Here is a 24,293-nt window from a genome sequence, read left to right on the forward strand (position 1 = left end):
ACTCTACTATTCACTCCAGGTCTCACCCCTAGCACGCTCTGCTCCCCACTCCAAGTCTCACGCCGATTGAGCTCTGCTCCTTGCTCCAGGTCTCACCCCGAGTGTCCTCTCTGAGTCCCTCACCAGGACTCGGCCCGATCACGCTCTGATTTCCACTCCTGGTCTCGGATATATCGCGCTCTGATTCCCGCTCCAGGTGTCACCCCAAGCACAGCCTGATTTGCTCTCCAGATCCCGGGCCGAATATCCTCTGCTCCTGCTCCAGGTATCACTCCGAGCGCGCTCTGCTCCCCACTCCAGGTCTCAACCTGATTTCGCTCTGCTCCCCGCTCCAGATCTCGGCCCAAGTGCGCTCTGCTCCCTGCTCCAGGTCTCAACCCGAGTGCGCTCTGCTCCACGCTCCAGGTCTCACCCACTCCAGGTCTCGGACCGAGCCCTCCCTGATTCCCGTTCTGGGTCTTGGTCCTTGTGCACACTGCTCCCCACTCCAGGTCTCACCCCGAGCACGCTCTGCTCCTGCTCCAGGTCTCACCCCATGCACGCTCTGCTCCCCGCTCCAGGTCTCACTCTGAGCACGCTCTGCTCCTGCTCCAGGTCTCAACCCAAGCACGCCCTGCTCCCCGCTCCAGGTCTCACCCCAAGCACGCTCTGCTCCCCGCTCCAGGTCACATCCCGAGTGCGCTCTGCTCCAGCTTCACATCTTACCCCGAGTGCGCTCTGATCTCCACTCCAGGTCTCACTCCGAGTGCGCTCTGCTTCGCGCTCTAGATCACACCCCGAGCACGCTCTGATCCCCACTCCAGGTCTCACTCTGAGTGCGCTCTCCTCCCCGCTCCAGGTCTCACACAGAGTGCGCTCTGCTCCCCGCTCCAGGTCTCACACCAAGCACGCTCTGCTACCCGCTCCAGGTCTCACACCGAGCACGCTCTGCTCCTGCTTCAGGTCTCAACCCAAGCACGCTCTGCTACCCGCTCCAGGTCTCACCTCGAGCACGCTCTGCTACCCGCTCCAGGTCTCACCCTGAGCGCACTCTGCTCCCCGCTCCAGGTCTCACCCCGATTATGCTCTGATCCCCGCTCCAGGTCTCACCCCGATTATGCTCTGCTCCCCGCTCCAGGAGTCACCCCGAGTGCGCTCTTCACCCCGCTCCAGGTCTCACCCGATTATGCTCTGTTCCCCGCTCCAGGTCTCACCCCGAGTGTACTCTCTGATTCCCTCACCAGGTCTCGGCCCGCGCACGCTCTGGTTTCCACTCCTGGTCTCGGATAGAACGCGCTCTGATTCCCGCTCCAAGTGTCACCCCAAGCAGAGTCTGATCCCGGCTCTAATGTCCTCTGTTCCCCGCTCCAGGTCTCACCCCGAGCTTGCTCTGCTCCACACCCCAGGTCTCGGACCGAGCCCTCTCTGATTCCCGCTCTGGGTCTTGGTCCTTGTGCACACTGCTCCCCGCTCCAGGTCTCACCCCGAGCACGTCTGCTCCCCGCTCCAGGTCGCGGCCCGAGTGCACTCTGCTTCCCGCTCCAGGTCTCACACCGAGCACGCTCTGCTCCCCGCTCCAGGTCACATCCTGAGTGCGCTCTGCTCCCCGCTCCACATCTTACCCCGAGTGCGCTCTGATCCCCACTCCAGGTCTCACTCCGAGTGCGCTCTGCTCCTCGCTCCAAGTCTCACCTCGAGCATGATGTGCTCCCCGCTCCAGGTCTCACACCGAGTGCGCTCTGCTCCCTGCTCCAGGTCTCACGCTGAGCACGCTCTGCTCCCCGCTCCAGGTCTCACCCCGATTGCGCTCTGCTCCCCGCTCCAGGTCTCGGACCGAGCCCTCTCTGATTCCCACTCTGGGTCTTGGTCCTTGTGCACACTGCTCCCCGCTCCAGGTTTCGGCCTGCTTGCAACCTGATTCCCGCTCCCGGTCTTGGCGCGAGTGCGCTCTGCGCTCTCCTCCAGGTCTCACTCCGAGTCCGCTCTGATTCCCGCTCCAGGTCTCACTCCGAGAGTCCTCTGATTCCCGCTCCATGTCTCGTCCTGAGCACACTCTGCTCCCTGCTCCAGGTCTCGGCCCGAGCACGCTCTGCTCCCTGCCCCAGGTCTCGGCCCGAGCACGCTCAGCTCCCTGCTCTAGGTCTCACCCCGAGTGTACTCTCTGATTTCCACTCCTGGTCTCGGCCCGATCACGCTCTGATTTCCACTCCAGGTGTCACCCCAAGCACAGTCTGATTTGCTCTCCAGATCCCGGCCCTAATGTCCTCTGCTCCCTGCTCCAGGTATCACTCCGAGCGCGCTCTGCTCCCCACTCCAGGTCTCAACCTGATTTCGCTCTGCTCCCCGCTCCAGATCTCGGCCCAAGTGCGCTCTGCTCCCTGCTCCAGGTCTCAACCCGAGTGCGCTCTGCTCCACGCTCCAGGTCTCACCCACTCCAGGTCTCGGACCGAGCCCTCCCTGATTCCCGTTCTGGGTCTTGGTCCTTGTGCACACTGCTCCCCGCTCCAGGTCTCACACCGAGCACGCTCTGCTCCTCGCTCCAGGTCTCACACCGAGCACGCTCTGCTCCCCGCTCCAGGTCTCACCCCGAGAACGCTCTGCTCCTCGCTCCAGGTCTCACACCGAGCACGCTCTGCTCCCCGCTCCAGGTCTCACACTGAGAACGCTCTGCTCCCCACTCCAGGTCACACCCCGAGAACGCTCTGCTCCTCGCTCCAGGTCTCACCCCGAGAACGCTCTGCTCCTCGCTCCAGGTCTCACCCCAAGAACGCTCTGCTCCTCGCTCCAGGTCTCACTCCGAGCACGCTCTGCTCCTGCTCCAGGTCTCACCCCAAGCACGCTCTGCTCCTGCTCCAGGTCTCACCCCAAGCACGCTCTGCTCCTGCTCCAGGTCTCACCCCAAGCACGCTCTGCTCCCCGCTCCAGGTCTCACTCTGAGCACGCTCTGCTCCTGCTCCAGGTCTCACCCCAAGCACGCTCTGCTCCCCACTCCAGGTCTCACCCCAAGCACACTCTGCTCCCCGCTCCAGGTCACATCCCGAGTGCGCTCTGCTCCAGCTTCACATCTTACACCGAGTGCGCTCTGCTCCCCGCTCCAGGTCTCACACCAAGCACGCTCTGCTCCCTGCTCCAGGTCTCACCCCGAGCACGCTCTGCTACTCGCTCCAGGTCTCACCCTGAGTGCACTCTGCTCCCCGCTCCAGGTCTCACCCCGATTATGCTCTGATCCCCGCTCCAGGTCGCACCCCGAGTGTCCTCTCTGATTCCCTCACCAGGTCTCGGCCCGAGCACGCTCTGGTTTCCACTCCTGGTCTCGGATAGATCGCGCTCTGATTCCCGCTCCAAGTGTCACCCCAAGCAGAGTCTGATCCCGGCTCTAATGTCCTCTGTTCCCCGCTCCAGGTCTCACCCCGAGCGCGCTCTGCTCCACACTCCAGGTCTCGGACCGAGCCCTCTCCGATTCCCGCTCTGGGTCTTGGTCCTTGTGCACACTGCTCCCCGCTCCAGGTCTCAACCGAGCACGCTCTGCTCCTGCTCCAGGTCTCACACCGAGCACGTCTGCTCCCCGCTCCAGGTCACATCCTGAGTGCGCTCTGCTCCCCGCTCCACATCTTACCCCGAGTGCGCTCTGATCCCCACTCCAGGTCTCACTCCGAGTGCGCTCTGCTCCTCGCTCCAAGTCTCACCTCGAGCATGCTCTGATCCCTGCTCCAGGTCTCACCTCGAGCATGCTCTGCTCCCCGCTCCAGGTCTCACCTCGAGCATGCTCTGCTTCCCGCTCCAGGTCTCACCTCGAGCATGCTCTGCTCCCCGCTCCAGGTCTCACCTCGAGCATGCTCTGATCCCCGCTCCAGGTCTCACCTCGAGCATGCTCTGCTCCCCGCTCCAGGTCTCACCTCGAGCATGCTCTGCTTCCCGCTCCAGGTCTCACCTCGAGCATGCTCTGCTCCCCGCTCCAGGTCTCACCTCGAGCATGCTCTGCTTCCCGCTCCAGGTCTCACCTCGAGCATGCTCTGCTCCCCGCTCCAGGTCTCACCTCGAGCATGCTCTGCTTCCCGCTCCAGGTCTCACCTCGAGCATGCTCTGCTCCCCGCTCCAGGTCTCACCTCGAGCATGCTCTGCTTCCCGCTCCAGGTCTCACCTCGAGCGCGCTCTGCTCCCCGCTCCAGGTCTCACACCGAGCACGCTCTGCTCCCTGCTCCAGGTCTCACCCCGCTTGAGCTCTGCTCCCCTCTCCAGGTTCGGACCGAGCCCTCTCTGATTCCCGCTCTCGGTCTTGGTCCTTGTGCACACTGCTCCCCGCTCCAGGTCTCACACCGAGCTCACTCTACTATTCACTCCAGGTCTCACCCCTTGCACGCTCTGCTCCCCACTCCAAGTCTCACGCCGATTGAGCTCTGCTCCTTGCTCCAGGTCTCACCCCGAGTGTCCTCTCTGAGTCCCTCACCAGGACTTGGCCCGATCACGCTCTGATTTCCACTCCTGGTCTCGGATATATCGCGCTCTGATTCCCGCTCCAGGTGTCACCCCAAGCACAGTCTGATTTGCTCTCCAGATCCCGGGCCGAATATCCTCTGCTCCTGCTCCAGGTATCACTCCGAGCGCGCTCTGCTCCCCACTCCAGGTCTCAACCTGATTTCGTTCTGCTCCCCGCTCCAGATCTCGGCCCAAGTGCGCTCTGCTCCCTGCTCCAGGTCTCAACCCGAGTGCGCTCTGCTCCACGCTCCAGGTCTCACCCACTCCAGGTCTCGGACCGAGCCCTCCCTGATTCCCGTTCTGGGTCTTGGTCCTTGTGCACACTGCTCCCCACTCCAGATTTCACCCCGAGAACGCTCTGCTCCTCGCTCCAGGTCTCACCCCGAGAACGCTCTGCTCCTCGCTCCAGGTCTCACTCCGAGCACGCTCTGCTCCTGCTCCAGGTCTCACCCCAAACACGCTCTGCTCCTGCTCCAGGTCTCACCCCAAGCACGCTCTGCTCCCCGCTCCAGGTCTCACTCTGAGCACGCTCTGCTCCCCGCTCCAGGTCACATCCCGAGTGCGCTCTGCTCCAGCTTCACATCTTACCCCGAGTGCGCTCTCCTCCCCGCTCCAGGTCTCACACCAAGCACGCTCTGCTCCCTGCTCCAGGTCTCACCCCGAGCACGCTCTGCTACCCGCTCCAGGTCTCACCCTGAGTGCACTCTGATCCCCGCTCCAGGTCGCACCCCGAGTGTCCTCTCTGATTCCCTCACCAGGTCTTGGCCCGAGCACGCTCTGGTTTCCACTCCTGGTCTCGGATAGATTACGCTCTGATTCCCACTCCAGGTTTCGCCCCAAGCACAGTCTGATTTGCTCTCCAGAGCCCGGGCGGAATGTCCTCTTTTCCCCACTCCAGGTATCGACCCGAGCGCGCTCTGCTCCCCGCTCCAGGTATCGACCTGATCACGCTCTTCTCCTGCTCCAGATCTCACCCCGAGCACGCTCTGATTTGCACTCCTGGTCTTGGATAGATCACGCTATGATTCCCGCTCCAGGTCTCACCCCAATTACGCTCTGCTCCCTGCTCCAGGTCTCACCCTGAGTGTCCTCTCTGATTCCCTCACCAGGTCTCGGCCCGAACTCGCTCTGATTTCCACTCCTGGTCTCGGATAGATCGTGCTCTGCTCCACGCTCCAGGTCTCACCCCGAGCACGCTCTGCTCCACGCTCCAGGTCTCACCCCGAGCACGCTCTGCTCCAGGTCTCACCCCGAACACGCTCTGCTCCCCGCTCCAGGTCTCACCTCAAGAGCGCTCTGCTCCCCGCTCCAGGTCTCACCCCGAGTGCGCTCTGCTCCCCGCTCCTGGTCTCACCCCGAGCCCGTTCTGCTCCCCACTCCAGGTCTCACCTCGAGTGCGCTCTGCTCCCCACTCCAGATCTCACTCCGAGCACGCTCTGCTCCCAGCTCCGGGTCTCACCCCGAGCAAGCTCTGCTCCCCGCTCCAGGTCTCACCCCGAGCGCGCTCTGCTCCCCGCTCCAGGTCTCACTCCGAGTGTGCTCTGCTTCCCTCTCCAGGTCTCTCTCCGAGTGCGCTCTGCTCCCCGCTCCCAGTCTCACTCCGAACACGCTCTGATCCCCACTCCAGGTCTCACCCCGAGTGCTCTCTGCTCCCCGCTCCAGGTCTCACCCCGAGTGCGCTCTGCTCCCCGCTCCAGGTCTCGGCCTGAGCACGGTCTGATTTCCACTCCTGGTCTCGGATAGATCACTCTCTGATTCCCACTCCAGGTTTTGCCCCAAGCACAGTCTGATTTCCTCTCCAGATCCCGGCCCGAATGTCCTCTATTCCCCACTCCAGATCTCACCCCGAGCACGCACTGCTCCACGCTCAAGTTCTCATCCCATGCACGCTCTGCTTCCCGCTCCAGATCTCACCCCGAGTGCGCTACGGTCCCCAATCCAGGTCTCACCCCGAGTGCGCTCTGCTCGCCGCTCCAGGTCTCACCCCGAGTGCGCTCTGCTCCCCGCTCCAGGTCCCGTCCTGAGCACGCTCTGCTCCCCGCTCCAGATCTCACCCCGAGTGCGCACTGCTCCCCGCTCCAGTTATCGTCCCATGCACACTCTGCTTCCCGCTCCAGGTCTCACCCCGAGCACGCTCTGCTCCCCGCTCCAGGTCTCACCCCGAGCACGCTCTGCTCCCCGCTCCAGGTCTCACCCCGAGTGCGCTCTGCTCCCCGCTCCAGATCTCACCCCGAGTGCGCTCTGCTCCCCGCTCCAGGTCTCGTCCTGAGCACGCTCTGCTCCCCGCTCCAGATCTCACCCCGAGTGCGCTCTGCTCCGCGCTCCAGGTCTCACCCCGATCACGCTCTACTCCTGCTCCAGATCTCACCCCGAGCACGCTCTGCTCCCCGCTCCAGATCTCACCCCGAGCACACTCTGCTCCCAGCTCCAGGTCTCACCCCGAGCAAGCTCTGCTCCCCGCTCCAGGTCTCACCCCGAGCACGCTCTGCTCCCCGGTCCAGGTCTCACTCCAAGTGTGCTCTGCTTCCCTCTCCAGGTCTCACTCCGAGTGTGCTCTGCTCCCCGCTCCAGGTCTCACCCCAAGCACGCTCTGCTCCCTGCTCCAAGTCTCGGCCCAAGTACGCTCTGATTTCCACTCCTGGTCTCGGATAGATTACGCTCTGATTCCCACTCCAGGTTTCGCCCCAAGCACAGTCTGATTTGCTCTCCAGATCCCGGGCGGAATATCCTCTGCTCCCCGCTCCATGTCTCACCTCGAGTGCGCTCTGCTCCCCAATCCAGGTCTCACCCCGAGCACGCTCTGCTCCCCGCTCCTGGTCTCACCCGGAGCCCGTTCTGCTCCCCGCTCCAGGTCTCATCCCGAGCACGCTCTGCTCCGCGCTCCTGTTCTCATCCCGAGCACGCTCTGCTCCCCGCTCCAGGTCTCGCCACGAGCACGCTCTGCTCCCCACTCCAGGTCTCACTCCGAGTGCGCTCTGCTCCCCGCTCCAGGTCTCTCCTCGAGTGCGTTCTGCTCCCCGCTCCAGTTCTCACCCCAAGCACGTTTTGCTCCCCGCTCCAGGTCTCACCCCGAACACGCTCTGCTCCCCACTCCAGGTCTCACCCCAAGTGCGCTCTGCTCCTGCTCCAGATCTCACCTCGAGCACATTCTGCTCCCCGCTCCAGGTCTCACCCCGAGTGTTCTCTGTTCCACGCTCTAGGTCTCACCCTGAGTGCGCTCTGCTCCCCGCTCCAGGTCTCACCCCGAGTGCTCTCTGCTCCCCGCTCCAGGTCTCGGCCTGAGCACGGTCTGATTTCCACTCCTGGTCTCGGATAGATCACGCTCTGATTTCCACTCCAGGTTTCGCCCCAAGCACAGTCTGATTTGCTCTCCAGATCCCGGCCCGAATGTCCTCTATTCCCCACTCCAGATCTCACCCCGAGCACGCACTGCTCCACGCTCCAGTTCTCATCCCATGCACGCTCTGCTTCCCGCTCCAGATCTCACCCCGAGTGCGCTACGGTCCCCAATCCAGGTCTCACCCCGAGTGCGCTCTGCTCCCCGCTGCAGGTCTCGTCCTGAGCACGCTCTGCTCCCCGCTCCAGGTCTCACCCCGAGCACGCTCTGCTCCCCGCTCCAGGTCTCACCCCGAGCACGCTCTGCTCCCTGCTCCAGGTCTCACCCCGAGTGCGCTCTGCTCCCCGCTCCAGGTCTCGTCCTGAGCACGCTCTGCTCCCTGTTCCAGGTATCGACCCGATCACGCTCTACTCCTGCTCCAGATCTCACCCCGAGCACGCTCTGCTCCCCACTCCAGATCTCACCCCGAGTGCGCTATGGTCCCCGCTCCAGGTCTCACCCCGAGTGCGCTCTGCTCCCCGCTCCAGATCTCACCCCGAGCACGCTCTGCTCCCAGCTCCAGGTCTCACCCCGAGCGCGCTCTGCTCCCCGCTCCAGGTCTCACTCCGAGTGTGCTCTGCTCCCCGCTCCAGGTCTCACCCCAAGCACGCTCTGCTCCCCGCTCCAAGTCTCGGCCCAAGTACGCTCTGATTTCCACTCCTGGTCTCGGATAGATTACGCTCTGATTCCCACTCCAGGTTTCGCCCCAAGCACAGTCTGATTTGCTCTCCAGATCCCGGGCGGAATATCCTCTGCTCCCCGCTCCATGTCTCACCTCGAGTGCGCTCTGCTCCCCGCTCCAGGTCTCACCTCGAGTGCGCTCTGCTCCCCGCTCCAGGTCTCACCTCGAGTGTGCTCTGCTCCCCGCTCCAGGTCTCACTCCGAGCACGCTCTGTTCCGCGCTCCAGGTATCGACCCGATCACGCTCTACTCCTGCTCCAGATCTCACCCCGAGCACGCTCTGATTTGCACTCCTGGTCTTGGATAGATCACGCTATGATTCCCGCTCCAGGTCTCACCCCGATTACGCTCTGCTCCCCGCTCCAGGTCTCACCCTGAGTGTCCTCTCTGATTCCCTCACCAGGTCTCGGCCCGAGCACGCTCTGATTTCCACTCCTGGTCTCGGATAGATCGCGCTCTGCTCCCTGCTCCAGATCTCACTCCGAGTGCGCTCTGCTCCCCGCTCCAGGTCTCACCCCGAGCGCGTTCTGCTCCCCTCTCCAGGTCTCACCCCGAGTGCGCTCTGATCCCCACTCCAGGTCTCATCCCGAGCACGCTCTGCTCCGCGCTCCTGTTCTCACCCCGAGCACGCTCTGCTCCTGCTCCAGGTCTCACCTTGAGTGCGCTCTGCTCCCCGCTCCAGGTCTCGCCCCGAGCGCGCTCTGCTCCCTGTTCCAGGTATCGACCCGATCACGCTCTGCTCCTGCTCCAGGTCTCACCCCGAGCACGCTCTGCTCCTGCTCCAGGTCTCACCCCGAGCACGCTCTGCTCCCCACTCCAGGTCTCACCCCGAGTGCGCTCTGCTCCCCACTCCAGGTCTCACCCCGAGTGTGCTCTGTTCCCCGCTCCAGGTCTCACCTCGAGTGTGCTCTGCTCCCTGCTCCAGGTCTCACCCCGAACACGCTCTGCTCCCCACTCCAGGTCTCACCCCATGTGCGCTCTGCTCCTGCTCCAGATCTCACCTCGAGCACGTTCTGCTCCCTGCTCCAGGTCTCACCCCGAACACGCTCTGCTCCCCGCTCCAGGTCTCACCCCGAGTGCTCTCTGTTCCACGCTCCAGGTCTCACCCCGAGTGTCCTCTGCTCCCCGCTCCAGGTCTCGGCCTGAGCACGGTCTGATTTCCACTCCTGGTCTCGGATAGATCACGCTCTGATTCCCGCTCCAGGTTTCGCCCCAAGCACAGTCTGATTTGCTCTCCAGATCCCGGCCCGAATGTCCTCTATTCCCCACACCAGATCTCACCCCGAGCACGCACTGCTCCACGCTCCAGTTCTCATCCCATGCACGCTCTGCTTCCCGCTCCAGATCTCACCCCGAGTGCGCTCTGCTCCCCGCTCCAGGTCTCACCCCGAGTGCGGTCTGCTCCCCAATCCAGGTCTCGTCCTGAGCACGCTCTGCTCCCCGCTCCAGGTCTCACCCCGAGTGCGCTCTGCTCCGCGCTCCAGGTCTCACCCCGAGTGCGCTCTGCTCCCCACTCCAGGTCTCACCCCGAGTGCGCTCTGCTCCCCGCTCCAGGTCTCACCCCGAGTGTCCTCTGCTCCCCGCTCCAGGTCGCGGCCTGAGCACGGTCTGATTTCCACTCCTGGTCTCGGATAGATCACGCTCTGATTCCCGCTCCAGGTTTCGCCCCAAGCACAGTCTGATTTGCTCTCCAGATCCCGGCCCGAATGTCCTCTATTCCCCACTCCAGATCTCACCCCGAGCACGCTACGGTCCCCAATCCAGGTCTCACATCGAGCGCGCTCTGCTCCCCGCTCCAGGTCTCAGCCCGAGCACGCTCTGCTCCCCGCTCCAGGTCTCACCCCGAGTGCGCTCTGCTCCCTGCTCCAGGTCTCACCCCGAGTGCGCTCTGCTCCCCGCTCCAGGTCTCACCCCGAGTGCGCTCTGCTCCTGCTCCAGATCTCACCCCGAGCACATTCTGCTCCCCGCTCCAGGTCTCACCCCGAACACGCTCTGCTCCCCACTCCAGGTCTTACCCCAAATGCGCTCTGCTCCCCGCTCCAGGTCTCACCCTGAGAGCGCTCAGGTTCCCAACTCCAGGTCTCACCCCGAGCACGCTCTGCTCCTCGCTCCAAGGTTCGGCCCGAGTGCACCCTGATTCCCGGTCTCGGCCTGAGCACCCTCTGATTTCTGTTCCAGGTCTCAGCCCCACTCCGGCACCCGGTCTGACCCCACTCCGAGACTTGCTCTGACCCCACTCTGGGACTCGCTCTGACCCCACTCCGGGACTCCGTCTGACCCCACTCCGGAACTCCGTCTGACCCCACTCTGGCACTCGGTCTGACCCCACTCCGGGATTCAGTCTGACCCCACCCCGCGACTCGGTCTGACCCCACTCCGGGACTCGCTCTGACCCCACTCCGGGACTCCGTCTGACCCCACTCCGGCACTCGGTCTGACCCCACTCCGGGATTCAGTCTGACCCCACCCCGCGACTCGGTCTGACCCCACTCCGGGACTCGCTCTGACCCCACTCCGGGACTCCGTCTGACCCCACTCCGGCACTCGGTCTGACCCCACTCCGGGATTCAGTCTGACCCCACCCCGCGACTCGGTCTGACCCCACTCCGGGACTCGCTCTGACCCCACTCCGGGACTCCGTCTGACCCCACTCCGGCACTCGGTCTGACCCCACTCCGGGACTCGGTCTGACCCCACTCCGAGACTCCGTCTGACCCCAGTCCGGGACTCGCTCTGACCCCACTCCGGGACTCCGTCTGACCCCACTCCGGCACTCGGTCTGACCCCACTCCGGGATTCGGTCTGACCCCACCCCGCGACTCGGTCTGACCCCACTCCGGGACTCCGTCTGACCCCACTCCGGGACTCCGTCTGACCCCACTCCGGGACTCGCTCTGACCCCACTCCGGGACTCGGTCTGACCCCACTCCAGCACTCACTCTGACCCCACTCCAGGATTCAGTCTGACCCCACTCCAGGACTCAGCCCATGACTCGCTCTCCTGCTGAAATACATTGTTGTGATCGAGGTCAGAGGTACACACCGTTACCTTTTTCGTCCTACTCCTCCACTGATCACAAGATTGACGTTTAGGTGGATTGGTGATATGGCCACGTGTGTAGATCTCAAATACAGCATGGCAGCTGTACTCTTTTAGTCCCCAGCAAATAACTGGTTTATTGCCAAAAAGCAAGCTCACTCAAATGAAAATGCAAAGATCATTGACGAATAGTTGAGATTGTGGAAATACATATTTTACAATGTTAGCTGATGGTCCTCTGCCAGATCCTAGACTGAAATTTTTTGTGTGCTTAAATAGTGTGGTGATTAGTTACTGGAACGTATTTACATGAGACTGCAAATGTTCTTTATCAACAGAACAAAGGCTTATTATACAAAGGAAAAAGAATAAACCAAGCTATTTGCATAATTAAGACAGGAAGATCTTCAACTGCAAAGTAATTTAAGTTTCAACTTATTTCTCAATAGCAACCATTACAGAAACTCAAATCCAGAGAAATTACATCGAATCTTTAAAACTAATTCTTGACAGTTCTTTACTATGACCCGTGGAGTCACTTAAATGAGTCGTTTCCAAATTTGTTTTTGTAAAATTTACCATAAGTCTGAGATCCTAAACTTTCTTGGTTTGAACCAAACCCTTCTAATTTGGAAGCTTTACCAACTAAACCTTCCTGCTGTGATGTCTTGTTCCATAACTGCCCAAAAGCCCTTTGAAGTAAGAAACTGAATTTAATTCTAAACTCTGGAGGATCAGAGGCTGAGGGATGATATTGTAGAAATGTATAAAATCATGAGGGGCATGGATAGGGTAAACAGACGAGGTCTTTTCCCTGGGGTGGGGGAGTCCAGAACTAGAGGGCATAGGTTTAGGGTGAGAGCGGAAAAATATAAAAGAGACCAAAAGAGCATCTTTTTCACTCAGAGGGTGGTGTGTGTATGGAATGAGCTGCCAGAGGATGTGGTGGAGGCTGGTACAATTACAACATTTAACAGGCATCTGGAAGGATATATGAATAGGAACGGTTTAAAGGGATATGGGCCAAGTGCTGGCAAACAGACTAGATTAATTTAGTTCTGCATGGATGAGTTGGACCGAAGGGTCTGTTTCAATGATAAACAGCTTTTGACTCTATTTATAATGAAAAATTATAATGGGAATAGAATAACAGGAGCTGAACATAGTGTTAAATGACCATTTTGAATCTGCTTGCTTGCTCTGGTAAATTAATCTCTGCCAACTTGAGCTACAGTCGAGGGTCAAACCTTCGGTTTAGTGATAGTGCCCTTGCCTCACAATAGGGTCCTGGTTCGAATCCTCTGCAGTAACAGATCAGCCAAGCTGAGTCTGAAGGATCATTGGCACTTACCACATTATTAATCAAGCTGTGAATCCTTCCAACACTTCATACTATTCTCCAGCGAAAGAGTTGGAAGATGTGAAAAGAGAAAGCTGATGAATCTCTTGCAATGCCCCTGTGCAACATCAATGTGGATTGACTTGTGAATAATTAATAATTTCGTGCAAAGAAAACTTTGTATATATTAAGACGTTTCTCTTCTTGCATCATGTGGTCAATGGTTATCATTAGAAACATGCTTGCAGTTAATTTTCTCTGCTTTTCAAATTTTTGCTCTTTCGGCCTATTTCCTCCATGTCTGTGTCATGTTTGTCATATTCAGTAGCTTACTTGTTATGAGACAGGGCAAGATCTTGGGGTGGCACGGTGGCACAGTGGTTAGCACTGCTGCCTCACATGCGCCAGAGATCTGGGTTCAATTCCCGCCTCAGGCAACTGACTGTGTGGAGTTTGCACGTTCTCTGCGTGGGTTTCCTCCGGCTGCTCTGATTTCCTCCCATAGTCCAAAGATGTGCAGGTTAGGTGAACTGGCCATGCTAAATTGCCCGTAGTGTTAGGGGCAGGGGTAAATATAGGGGTATGGGTGGGTTGCACGTCGATGTGGACTTGTTGGGCCGAAGGGCCTGTTTCCACACTGTAAGCAATCTAAATCTAAACTCAAGAGGCTTGAAATCAAAGAGAAATCCAGCATGCGTGGCACTGGTTTCAGCAATATTTTTAAGTAAGAAGATAATATCTGTTAAAGTAACCATGGAATTGTTGGATTGTTTGAAACTTCCACTTCCTTCAATAATATTCCTGAAGGAATTAAATCTATCCTTACCCAATCCGAGCAGAGGTGATTGACAAAATAAGCAGAAGTGACATGAGTGGTTAGAATATAGAATGCTCTTAGTGAGTTTTGAGAAGATTTGTTGCTCGGTTGAGGTACTGGATGTAGGATTGCTCGCTGAGCTGAAAGGTTCGTTTTCAGGTGTTTTGACACCATACTAGGTAACATCATCAGTGAGTAAAAAAATGAGGTCTGCAGATGCTGGAGATCACAGCTGAAAATGTGTTGCTGGTCAAAGCACAGCAGGCCAGGCAGCATCTCAGGAATAGAGAATTCGACGTTTCGAGCATAAGCCCTTCATCAGGAATAAGAGAGAGAGTAGCCAAGCAGGCTAAGATAAAAGGTAGGGAGGAGGGACTTGGGGGAGGGGCGATAGAGGTGGGATAGGTGGAAGGAGGTCAAGGTGAGGGTGATAGGCCGGAGTGGGGTGGGGGCGGAGAGGTCAGGAAGACGATTGCAGGTTAGGAGGGCAGTGCTGAGTTGAGGGAACCGACTGAGACAAGGTGGGGGGAGGGGAAATGAGGAAACTGGAGAAATCTGAATTCATACCTTGTGGTTGGAGGGTTCCCAGGCGGAAGATGAGGCGCTCCTCCTCCAGCCGTCGTGTTGTTAAGTTCTGCCGGTGGAGGAGTCCAAGGACCTGCATGTCCTCGGTTGAGTGGGAGGGAGAGTTAAAGTGTTGAGCCACGGGGTGGTTGGGTTGGTTGGTCCGGGCGTCCCTGAGGTGTTCTCTGAAGCGTTCCGCAAGTAAGCGGCCTGTCTCACCAATATAGAGGAGGCCACATCGGGTGCAGCGGATGCAATAGATGATGTGTGTGGAGGTACAGGTGAACTTGTGGCGGATATGGAAGGATCCCTTGGGGCCTTGGAGGGAAGTGAGTGTGGAGGTGTGGGTGCAAGTTTTACATTTCCTGCGGTTGCAGGGGAAGGTGCCGGGGGTGGAGGTTGGGTTGGTGGGGGATGTGGATCTGACGAGGGAGTCACGAAGGGAGTGGTCCTTGCGGAATGCTGATAGGGGAGGGGAGGGAAATATATCCTTGGTGGTGGGGTCCGTTTGGAGGTGGCGGAAATGACGGCGGATGATGCGTTGTATGCGGAGGTTGGTGGGGTGGTAGGTGAGAACCAGTGGGGTTCTGTCTTGGTGGCGGTTGGAGGAGCAGGGCTCAAGGGCGGAGGAGCGGGAAGTGGAGGAGATGCGGTGGAGGGCATCGTCGATCACGTCTGGGGGGAATCTGCGGTCCTTGAAGAAGGAGGCCATCTGGGCTGTGCGGTGTTGGAACTGGTCCTCCTGGGAGCAGATGCGGCGGAGATGAAGGAATTGGGAATATGGGATGGCGTTTTTGCAGGGGGCAGGGTGGGAGGAGGTGTAGTTCAGATAGCTGTGGGAGTCAGTCGGTTTATAATAGATGTCTGTGTTGAGTCGGTCGCCCGAGATAGAGATGGAAAGGTCTAGGAAGGGGAGGGAGGAGTCTGAGACAGTCCAGGTGAATTTCAGGTCGGGATGGAAGGTGTTAGTAAAGTTGATGAACTGTTCAACCTCCTCGTGGGAGCACGAGGCAGCGCCGATACAGTCATCGATGTAGCGGAGGAAAAGGTGGGGGGTGGTGCCAGTGTAGTTGCGGAAGATGGACTGTTCCACATATCCTACGAAGAGGCAGGCATAGCTGGGGCCCATGCGGGTGCCAGTGAGCCTCTGCACTAAGCATTGCTGATGATTCCTGCTTTCTATTTGTATGTTTGGGTTTCTTTGGGTTAGTGATTGTTTTTACTGTGATGATGTCAATTCCTATGGTTATGTCATTTCCTGTTCTTTTTCTCAGGGGTGTTAAATTGGCTCCAAGTCAATGTGTTTGTTGATAGAGTTCTGGTTGGAATGCCATGCTTCCAGGAATTCTCGTGCATGTCTCCATTTGACTTGGCCTAGGATGGATGTGTTGTCCTAGTTGAAGTGGTGTTCTTCCTCATCCGTATGTAAGGATATTAGTGAGAGAGGGTCATGTCGTTTTGTGGCTAGTTGATGTTCATGTATCCTGGTGGCTAGTTTCCTGACTGTTTGTCCAATGTAGTGTTTGTTACAGTCCTTGCAAGGTATTTTGTAAATGACATTAATTTTGCTTGTTGTCGATATAGGGGTCTTTTAAATTCTTTTCAAGAAAGACCCGATACAGACATCAAGCAAAACTAACGGGACGGGAGGGAGGTCATGGTGACAGACAGCGTAATGAGTAAAGCTAAAAGAAAGGAAAGGAATGGGAATAGGTTGAGGATTATGGTGGAGGAGGTGCTATCGCTACTGATTGTGGTCTATGGGTCAGGGAGTTGAGGATCCAGGTACAGCCTCAGAACTGAGACAAGGAGGAAATATTTCAACCTGAGGATGGTGAATCTGTGGAACTCAGTGTCGCAGATGGCTATGGAAGAAAAGTTTCTCAAAGACAGAGATAGAAAGGTTCTTGATTTGCAAGGGGTTCAATGGTAATGGAGAGATGGCAGGAGACTAGGGTTGAGAAACATATCATTCCCGAATTGCAACTACTCAATGGACCAATGGCCTATATCTGCTCCTATACCACATGGTGTTAAGGCATAGAACAGTGGAGTGTATTATAATGCCAATAATCTCCAGTTTCTTTGACTGACAAAGCAGAGACCAGTTCAAGCTTACAAAAAACAAAAGCAAACTTGTCTCTTCTTGACATTGTACGACATCGCGCCTTCACTGGCTGAGAATTCAAACCAGCGAGAAATAATTTGTATTCTGCTTCCTGTTTAATGAACAATTAGAACTGATCTCAAATTAATGTTTACATTTCCGACTGAAGTGAAATATGTGCCAGATCATTTGGCGAATTTACATCAATTTTTCTCGGTGCTGTCTCCTCCGCACAAAATGTAGCGATTATTTGCTTTTTGGTGTGTTCAATATTGATTTACACACATCCCTTATTTATGAAGTGACAGTTTTACATTTTAATGAGGTGGGAAAATATTTGTGTGGGAAAATTTCATTTGCTAATGAAAAAGAAAACCTGAACACAACTTGCTGAAGTTATTATTTTGTTATATTTCGGCAGTGTCCTGTGTAAATTTTATATCTAAGTGGCATGTATTGACATTGAAGGCAATGTCACAGCACAGCTTGACCAGAATGATCATAGGACTTAAAAGGTTAAACTTTGTGTGTGCAACCTTTGCATTTAAAGAGTTGAAGGTGATCTCATCAAGGTGTTTGAACTGATTATATCACATTTGTTTCGTAATGCCTTACATCGAATCCAGCGAAACAAACTGCCTTGATCCTTTGCTTATTGATGTAAAAGCAGACACCTATACCTTGGCCCTCCATCATCCCTGGAACATCTGGAGAACAAGGATAACAAGTCAGCCTCCTACTTATTGACTACAGTTCTGCCTTCAACCCCACAATTACAAGCAAGCTCATCTCTAAACTCTGAGACCTCTGTCTCGGCTTCACCCTCTGTAACTGGATCCTCAACTCCCTGACCCATAGACCACAATCAATAGCAACAGCACCTCCTCTACCATAATCCTCTACATTGGTACCCCACAAGGCTATGTACTCACCCTCTGCTATAAGGTGAAGGTGGCAGTGTTGGACTGGGGTGTACAAAGTCAAAAATCACACAACACCAGGTTATAGCCCAACAGGTTGATTTGAAGCCACAAGCTTTCAGAGCACTGCTCCTTCCTCAGGCAGGGAGTGAGATAGAATACATCAGATGCAGAATTTATAAGTAAAAGTGAAAAGGGTCATACAACTTATCTAAATGTATTGAGCAAACCTAGATGGCTATTAAGTCTTTCATGAGTTAGAAAGAAGGTGCAGATTTCAATTGATTAACATGTAAATGCCAGTAGTTCTTTCAAGTGACTGACCCAAGTTAACTTCAGGTTTTATCAGAATAAAGGTGAGACCTCAGGTCAGACAATGTATTTTAGAAGTGAGACCATGTTGACATACTCCTTATACGTTCAGGACTGTCTGGCCATATTCCAGCTCAACTCCATTTATACGGTTGCTGATGATGCCACTGTTGGAGCTTGAATCTCAAACAGCGCTGGAGCAAAATACAGGAAAGAGATTGAGTGCTTCGCCGAATGGTGTGAAAGCAACAACGTTTGGATTTTAAAGATTGCAGGCATAAAGAAGACAGCAGATGCAGGACAGTTGGCAGCTCTGAATTCCTTTCTCTCCTTTTCTTCAAAGCAAATAATGAATTGAACTGCAAATACTCAACACCAACTTCCCTGAGCAGCGGAAAGAGTGCCAAGCAAAACAAGAACAGAAACAGACCAATAGTTTTGATGAATAAGTATTCTGTTAGCCTTTGGGCCTGCCTACATCTGTTGATTTCCACCCAAGTGCCTTTAGCACTGTCCAGCTGAGTCAGCACCCCTGTCCCTATTATTATTTACCCAATTGCAGTCAGTGAGTCACATACAGTAGTTTCTTTGCCAGTTCTCAGACTATTACCTCTGGTGCTGCTGCATTCCCTCATCCAAAAGATTGATCCTTAACTCCCCTCATTCTCATCTCCCTGGTCCTTGCAAACATAGTGCAAAAAGCACGTTGCTTTGATATCCAGATCTACTTCACCACCATCACTTTCAGCTCCCTCTGCAGTCACTAAATTGTCAGACTGCTTGCCTTGCCACCCATGACTGGATAAGTAGAAACTTTCTCCATCTAAATATTGGGAAATTAACCACAAATATTACTGGGTAACTGCTAATTCTGTCCCTCTTCCTGTCAACTTCCTAAGGCTGAACTTGACTGTCCATAAACTTGCTTTCATATTTGATCTGGGCTGAGTTTCTGACCATACATCCATCTTATCACTAAGATTACCTTCCATGATCCCTGGGCTATACCTAGCCAATCTCCTCCATTTGTCATGTGTGATGGAAACTCTCGTCTGTACCTTGAACATTGACCTTTCTAACAGATGCCCTGCTTGGCCTCCTACTTTCTACCCTCTCTAAACGTGAGGTCATTCAAAACTCAGCTGTCTTTCCTCACTCCAAGTCTCATTTATTCCCCATCCCTGTGAACATTCAATTCCACTGGCTTCTGGCTGAGCAATGTCTTAATGTTAAGATCCTCACCGGTTTACAAGCTCTCCATCGCCTTACACTTCACCATATCTGTGAATCCCTTCAGCTTGACAATAGTCCGAACAATATGTGGTCCTTCAATTCTAGTCTACTGAGGTTTCCACAAATTTCAACCCTGCTCCATGGAAGACTGAGGCATTAAATTATTGAGGTCTGAAGCTCGAGAATTCTCTCCCAATTATCTCCACTTTACTGCCTAGCCTTTCTTCTTTCCTATCACAATTTGATTGATAAATTTCCAGTGAAGTACATTGTAGTGTCTTACCATCTTGGAGGTGCCATGTAGCTAGTAGTTTTGTTTCTATTCATTCACTGAGTCAGCATTTATTGCCTGTCCCTTGAGAAGATGGTCGGTGAGCTGCAGTCCTTGTGCTGTCAGTAGACCCACAATACCCTTCAGAAGGGAAATCCAGGATTTTAACAGTGAAGGGACAGTGATATATTTCCAAGTAAGGATGCTGAGTGGGGAACTCACATGTTGTGGTGTTCCCATGTATCCGCTCTTGTTGGTGGTCTTTGGAGTGTTAGCTGACTGTATTTATTTTATTTTGCCTGCAGGGAATCATAGCCAAGTATCCCGTGTACCAGTGGCTATTAAAGTGCTTGATGTTAATGACAATGCTCCGGAACTTGCCTCACAAACTGAAGCATACTTGTGCGAAAATGGGAAATCTGGACAGGTGGGTACATCAATACAGATGTTGAGCATTTTTGATGCCCATGACCAATGCCCAGGGCACTCATTCTTAGAGAAGAAACAAAATGCTCACAGGGAACTGTTTTAACCTTGTCTGGTAGAATTAGTATTAGTTTTATTGTCACGTACTCAAATGAAAAGGGCTGGTTATCGTCAGGATACAGATAGGATTGGGTTCACTGCTTGTTCCAACATCCTGGCACCATCTTACATTAGTGGGGAATGATGCAGGGAATGGCATAAAACCCCATTTCCATCTGATACAGTAACTTGCTCAGTGCATTTATTGAAGTTACCCACGCTGTGTTGGACATTGGTCACTTAAAATGATGCAATAGCTGCTGTTGTCCTCACAATAATATCTCCCACATACCTCACCTAATAACATCCAGTGAATGCAAAATACTGCAGATACTGGAAATCTGAATCAAACACAGAGAGCACTGGAGAAGCTCAGCAGGTCTGGCAGCATCTGTGGAGAGAGAAACACAGTTAACATTTCAAGTCTTCTGTGATTCTTCTCCAGAACAGTTCTGAAGAGGTGTCACGCTGGACTTGAAACATTAACTCTGTTTCTCTCTCTCCACGGATGCTGAAGGACCTGCTGAGTTTCTCTAGCTTTCACTGACTTTGATTCAGTAAAGCATCAGGCTTTACTCCGTGGTCTTTGTTAGGTTAACAGCATCAGCTGTGTTTTGCAATTGACCCCAGTTTAGTGAAGGGAGATGGAGAATGTACCAGCCAATTCTGCTGTTTGTTCATTATATCTGACATCTGTAAAAGGGGAGAGGTTTATACTTCACTCCTCAGTGATCAGACACTGAGTGCAAACACTGGGAGTTGTGCAGTCATCTCAGAAATTCAAAACACACCGCCATTTTTTTTGACTACAGAATCTAGGCTAATGCTCAGAACCCTACTGGGGGAGTGCTGCGCAGTCAGAGCTGCTACCTTTCAGAAAAGGGAGCAGAAACCCTTCCTGCCCTTCCAAGGGGATGTGAAAGATCCAATGGTTTGATTTGAGGAACTAAGGATTTCTACCCAGTGTTCTAGTCAATATGTACCCCTCAACCAACAACACAGCAAGAGATTATTGTGGTTTGGTGAACTTTGATGTCTACAAATAAACAGCTGTTTCTGCACCATACAGCAATGGATATATTTTTCAATTCTTTCTCTGGTTTGTAACACCTCACATTACTCTGATACAAGTCCAACTGACACAGCCTGCACAAACAAATAATCAGAGGATTGGGCCACAGTTGGAGGCCATTTGACCCATCATTTATGCACTGGCTCTGTAAAATAACATGATTTAATATCATTCTCTTGGGGTTTTTTGTACACTATTTCTATTTAAGCAAGCATCCATTGCCCTCCTGAACATCTCAGATGAACCTGCCTCTACAAGTGAAGTCTCTCTGATTCCCAAAGCAGAAGCAATTAAAAGCACAAAGCTTGCTGCAAACTCATGTGTTGAACATACCCACATGTCTGATACTCTGTCATACAGATGAGAATGCTCTTTCGATCCTTTATTTGTTCTCAACACGTGGTAAACGCAGACATGTATCACCCATCCCTACTGCCCAATGATGCTGGCAATGTGGTTTCTTGGTGGTTTTGGAGGGCTTGTTAGTTAACCAGGCCGGTGTGGGGAAGCAGTCACATATCAGCCAAGATTTCACCAGTCAGAATACATCCCAAATTCGGTGCCAATGAGGTTGTGTGCCCAGATATCGGGGTTGTGATGCCCATCATTTAGCTACGAAGGACAGTTGGACTCCCAATGACTTCCAGAACTAGAATCACAGTCTCTGGATGATAGGTAGGCCATTTTGGACTGAGATGTGGAGACATTTCTTCACTTAGAGAGTGGTGAGGCTTGTGAAATTCTTGACCACGGAAAGCGGTCAAGGCCAAAACATTGAATGTTTTCTTCAGAAGGAGTGAGATGTAATTCTTAGGGCTAAAAGGATCAGAGGATATGAGGAGGAGGGATGGGGTTCTGAGTAGAATAATCAGCTATTGCCATAATGAATGGCAGAACTGGCTCAAAGGACCAAATAGCTTACTGTTTTGTCTCCTTCCATGCATCTCGGTATCTCTGGTCCAATCAGAGAGCCAGTAGCTCTACTGACTTGGCCTTGCCACCACATGAGATAGGGGTGACAAGGAGAATGTGCAGGAGTGTCTGTTTTGAGGTACTCACTGCAGGAGGTAGGGGTAAGTCAGTTACCTTTTATTGATGGAGCCAGACAAGTAGACCCCAACATCCAGAGAGGTACCCCCACTCACAATGACAATGTGTTCACTGGAGATCTGAGCAAGAGTTAGCCTAGGAAACACTCAGTTGTGACAGAAACAAAAGCTGAAATTGCTAGGTAAATTCAGCAGGTCTGGCAGCATCTGTGGAGAGAAAGCAGTGTTAACATTTTGGGTCCACTGACCCATCTTCAGAACTGATAGTAGCTAGGAAAAGGTTGGTATATATGCTGAAGGTGGGTTGGGGTAGGAGCAAACAATAGACAGAGATAAAGCCCAGAGAGCGAAAACAGCAGTTGGACAGACAAAGGAGTAGGTAAATGTCAGCCTGGGAAAAATCGATAGCTGTTACTGGGGACTATTAGGCACTGACAATGGGTTGGCTGTTGTAGTAAGCCAGGTGATAGAGTCATGCAGTCACACAACATGGAAACAGACCCTTCCTTCCAAACCAGTCCAAACCAAACATAAACCTAACCCAATCTAGTCCCACCTGCCTACTCCTGCTCCTTATCCCTCCAAATCCTTCCTATTCATGTATCTATCCAAATGTGGTAGTTGTATCCACATCCACCACTTCCTCAGGAAGTTCATTCCACATACGAACCACCCTCTGTGTAAAAACAAATAACCCTTCATGTCTTTTTTAAATCTCACTCCTCTCACCTTAAAACTGTGCCCCCTCATCTTAAAATCTCCCATTGCAGGGAAATGACAATTCCCATTAACTCTATCCATACCTCTCATTGTTTTATCAACTTCTATCAGGTCACCTCTCAACCTCCTGTGCTCCAGCCAGTGAAAAGGTCCCAGCCTATCCAGCCTTTCTTTATAACTCAGACCTTCCATACTTGGTCATGGCAAGGCCTGGGATGTGGGGAGGTTGAGGTAAGGACATGGGAGAAGGTGATCAGGCCGTCAAATTATTTCACTTAATATTGAGTCCGAGCGAATACAGAACAAGGATAACTTCATGATACCCTCTGTTGAGCCCGGTGTAAGACTGATGGAACCATAGCAAGGTATTTGTACTCATGGAATAATAAAGAAAAAACCACCATGGCCTCACCAGATCATAGGAATGCTCTAACGTTACAGCGATGACTGGTGGTCGTTTCACCAGAGGGTCACCGCACCTCAGGTGAGGGGGAAGATGAGTTCTTCAGGGTAATCTCAGCCAGTGTAGGAATGGAACCCAGCCTGTTTGACATTATTCTGTATCACAAACCAACTGTCCAGCCAACTGAGCTAATCAACCGCTCTGGGGAAAGTAATCTATCATTGATCAGTGCCTCCAGGAAAGAATGGTTGGGAGGTATAGAAGTCAAGATGTAATGATTATTCTGGTCATTGTGCTTGAACAACATTAGGAAAGACTGGGAGGATTCCTACCTTTGAATGCAACTTAAGAACTGAGAGCAGGAGTAGGCCATCGAGCCCCTTGAGCCTGCTCTAACATTCAATAAGATCATGGCTGATCTCTTTTATGGACTCAGCTCTGCTTACCTGCCCATCAGCATTATCCTTAATTCCTTTACTGTTCAAAAATCTATCTGTCTTTTCTTTAAAAACATTAGCCTCAACTGCTTCATTGGGCAGGAAATTCCACAGATTCACAACACTTTGGATGAAGAGGTTCCTCCACAGCGAGCCTTATTTTGAGGCAATGCCCCCTAGTTCTAGTTTCACCTGCCAGTTCTTATCAATGTACAAGCTTTTTCTGAAGAAAATATTCACAGTTTTGCTGGTAAAACAGTAGCAGATGAACCTGTTCCTGACTCCGCATCCTGCTGCTGTGTTCTGATTTTACTGCCAGTGCTTGTCTTCACTGTTCATTTAATCATTAACAGGTCATTCAAACAGTCAGTGCTACAGATAAGGACGACCCAAAGGCTGGGCAATATTTCTTCTACAACCTGGCACCAGAGATTTCCAGGAACCCCAATTTCACAATCAAGAACAACGCAGGTAAACATGCTCTACTGTCACAACATGGGAGTAAATGTCCCCGTCTCAGATTGTCCCATCAAACAGTGATGATACTGTTAGTAAAGCCAGGAAGCAATCAGGACTGTTCAAATTGTGTGGCAATACCTTTCGATCTTAATTACAACTCACGGTAATTAGCTGGTGGATTATCCATTCCAAGGGTAATTGTTATTCTGGCAGGACTTGAAAAATAAATCAAGCAACCATGCCTGTGCGTTTTGTCTAATTCTTCTGATTTTGAATAAATGTGTTGCTTGGTGAGAACAACGTTTTGTAGGAGTTCAGCAAAAGGAATGTGCTGTGAAAAATATATAACAATTCACATTGTTGTAGTGCCTTTTCATGAAACAAAGCATCCCAAGGTGATTCACAGAGTGACTATGAAACAAAAGTTAAGATGAAACTTCAAAAGGAGGCGGGGCATGGACGGGGCAGGGGAGAAAAAATGAAAGCAAAGTGTTGGAGAAACTTAAGTGTCAG

At 53.4% G+C, this 24,293-nt stretch overlaps 1 protein-coding gene across 2 annotated transcripts in view; it reads left to right on the top strand.

Annotated features, from left to right (window-relative positions):
- The window catches only part of LOC132823637 (cadherin-8-like), a 299,713-nt gene that overhangs the window by 242,496 nt on the left and 32,924 nt on the right, over positions 1-24,293 (top strand). For both annotated transcript variants that reach the window (XM_060837572.1, XM_060837573.1), the window contains 2 exons: positions 19,421-19,542; positions 23,675-23,792. In XM_060837572.1, coding sequence (XP_060693555.1) covers positions 19,421-19,542; positions 23,675-23,792 — 240 coding nt within the window. The remainder of the gene's footprint in view (positions 1-19,420; positions 19,543-23,674; positions 23,793-24,293) is intronic.

Source organism: Hemiscyllium ocellatum, chromosome 17, assembly GCF_020745735.1.
Source record: "Hemiscyllium ocellatum isolate sHemOce1 chromosome 17, sHemOce1.pat.X.cur, whole genome shotgun sequence".
In the NCBI taxonomy this organism is placed as follows: Eukaryota; Metazoa; Chordata; class Chondrichthyes; order Orectolobiformes; family Hemiscylliidae; genus Hemiscyllium; species Hemiscyllium ocellatum.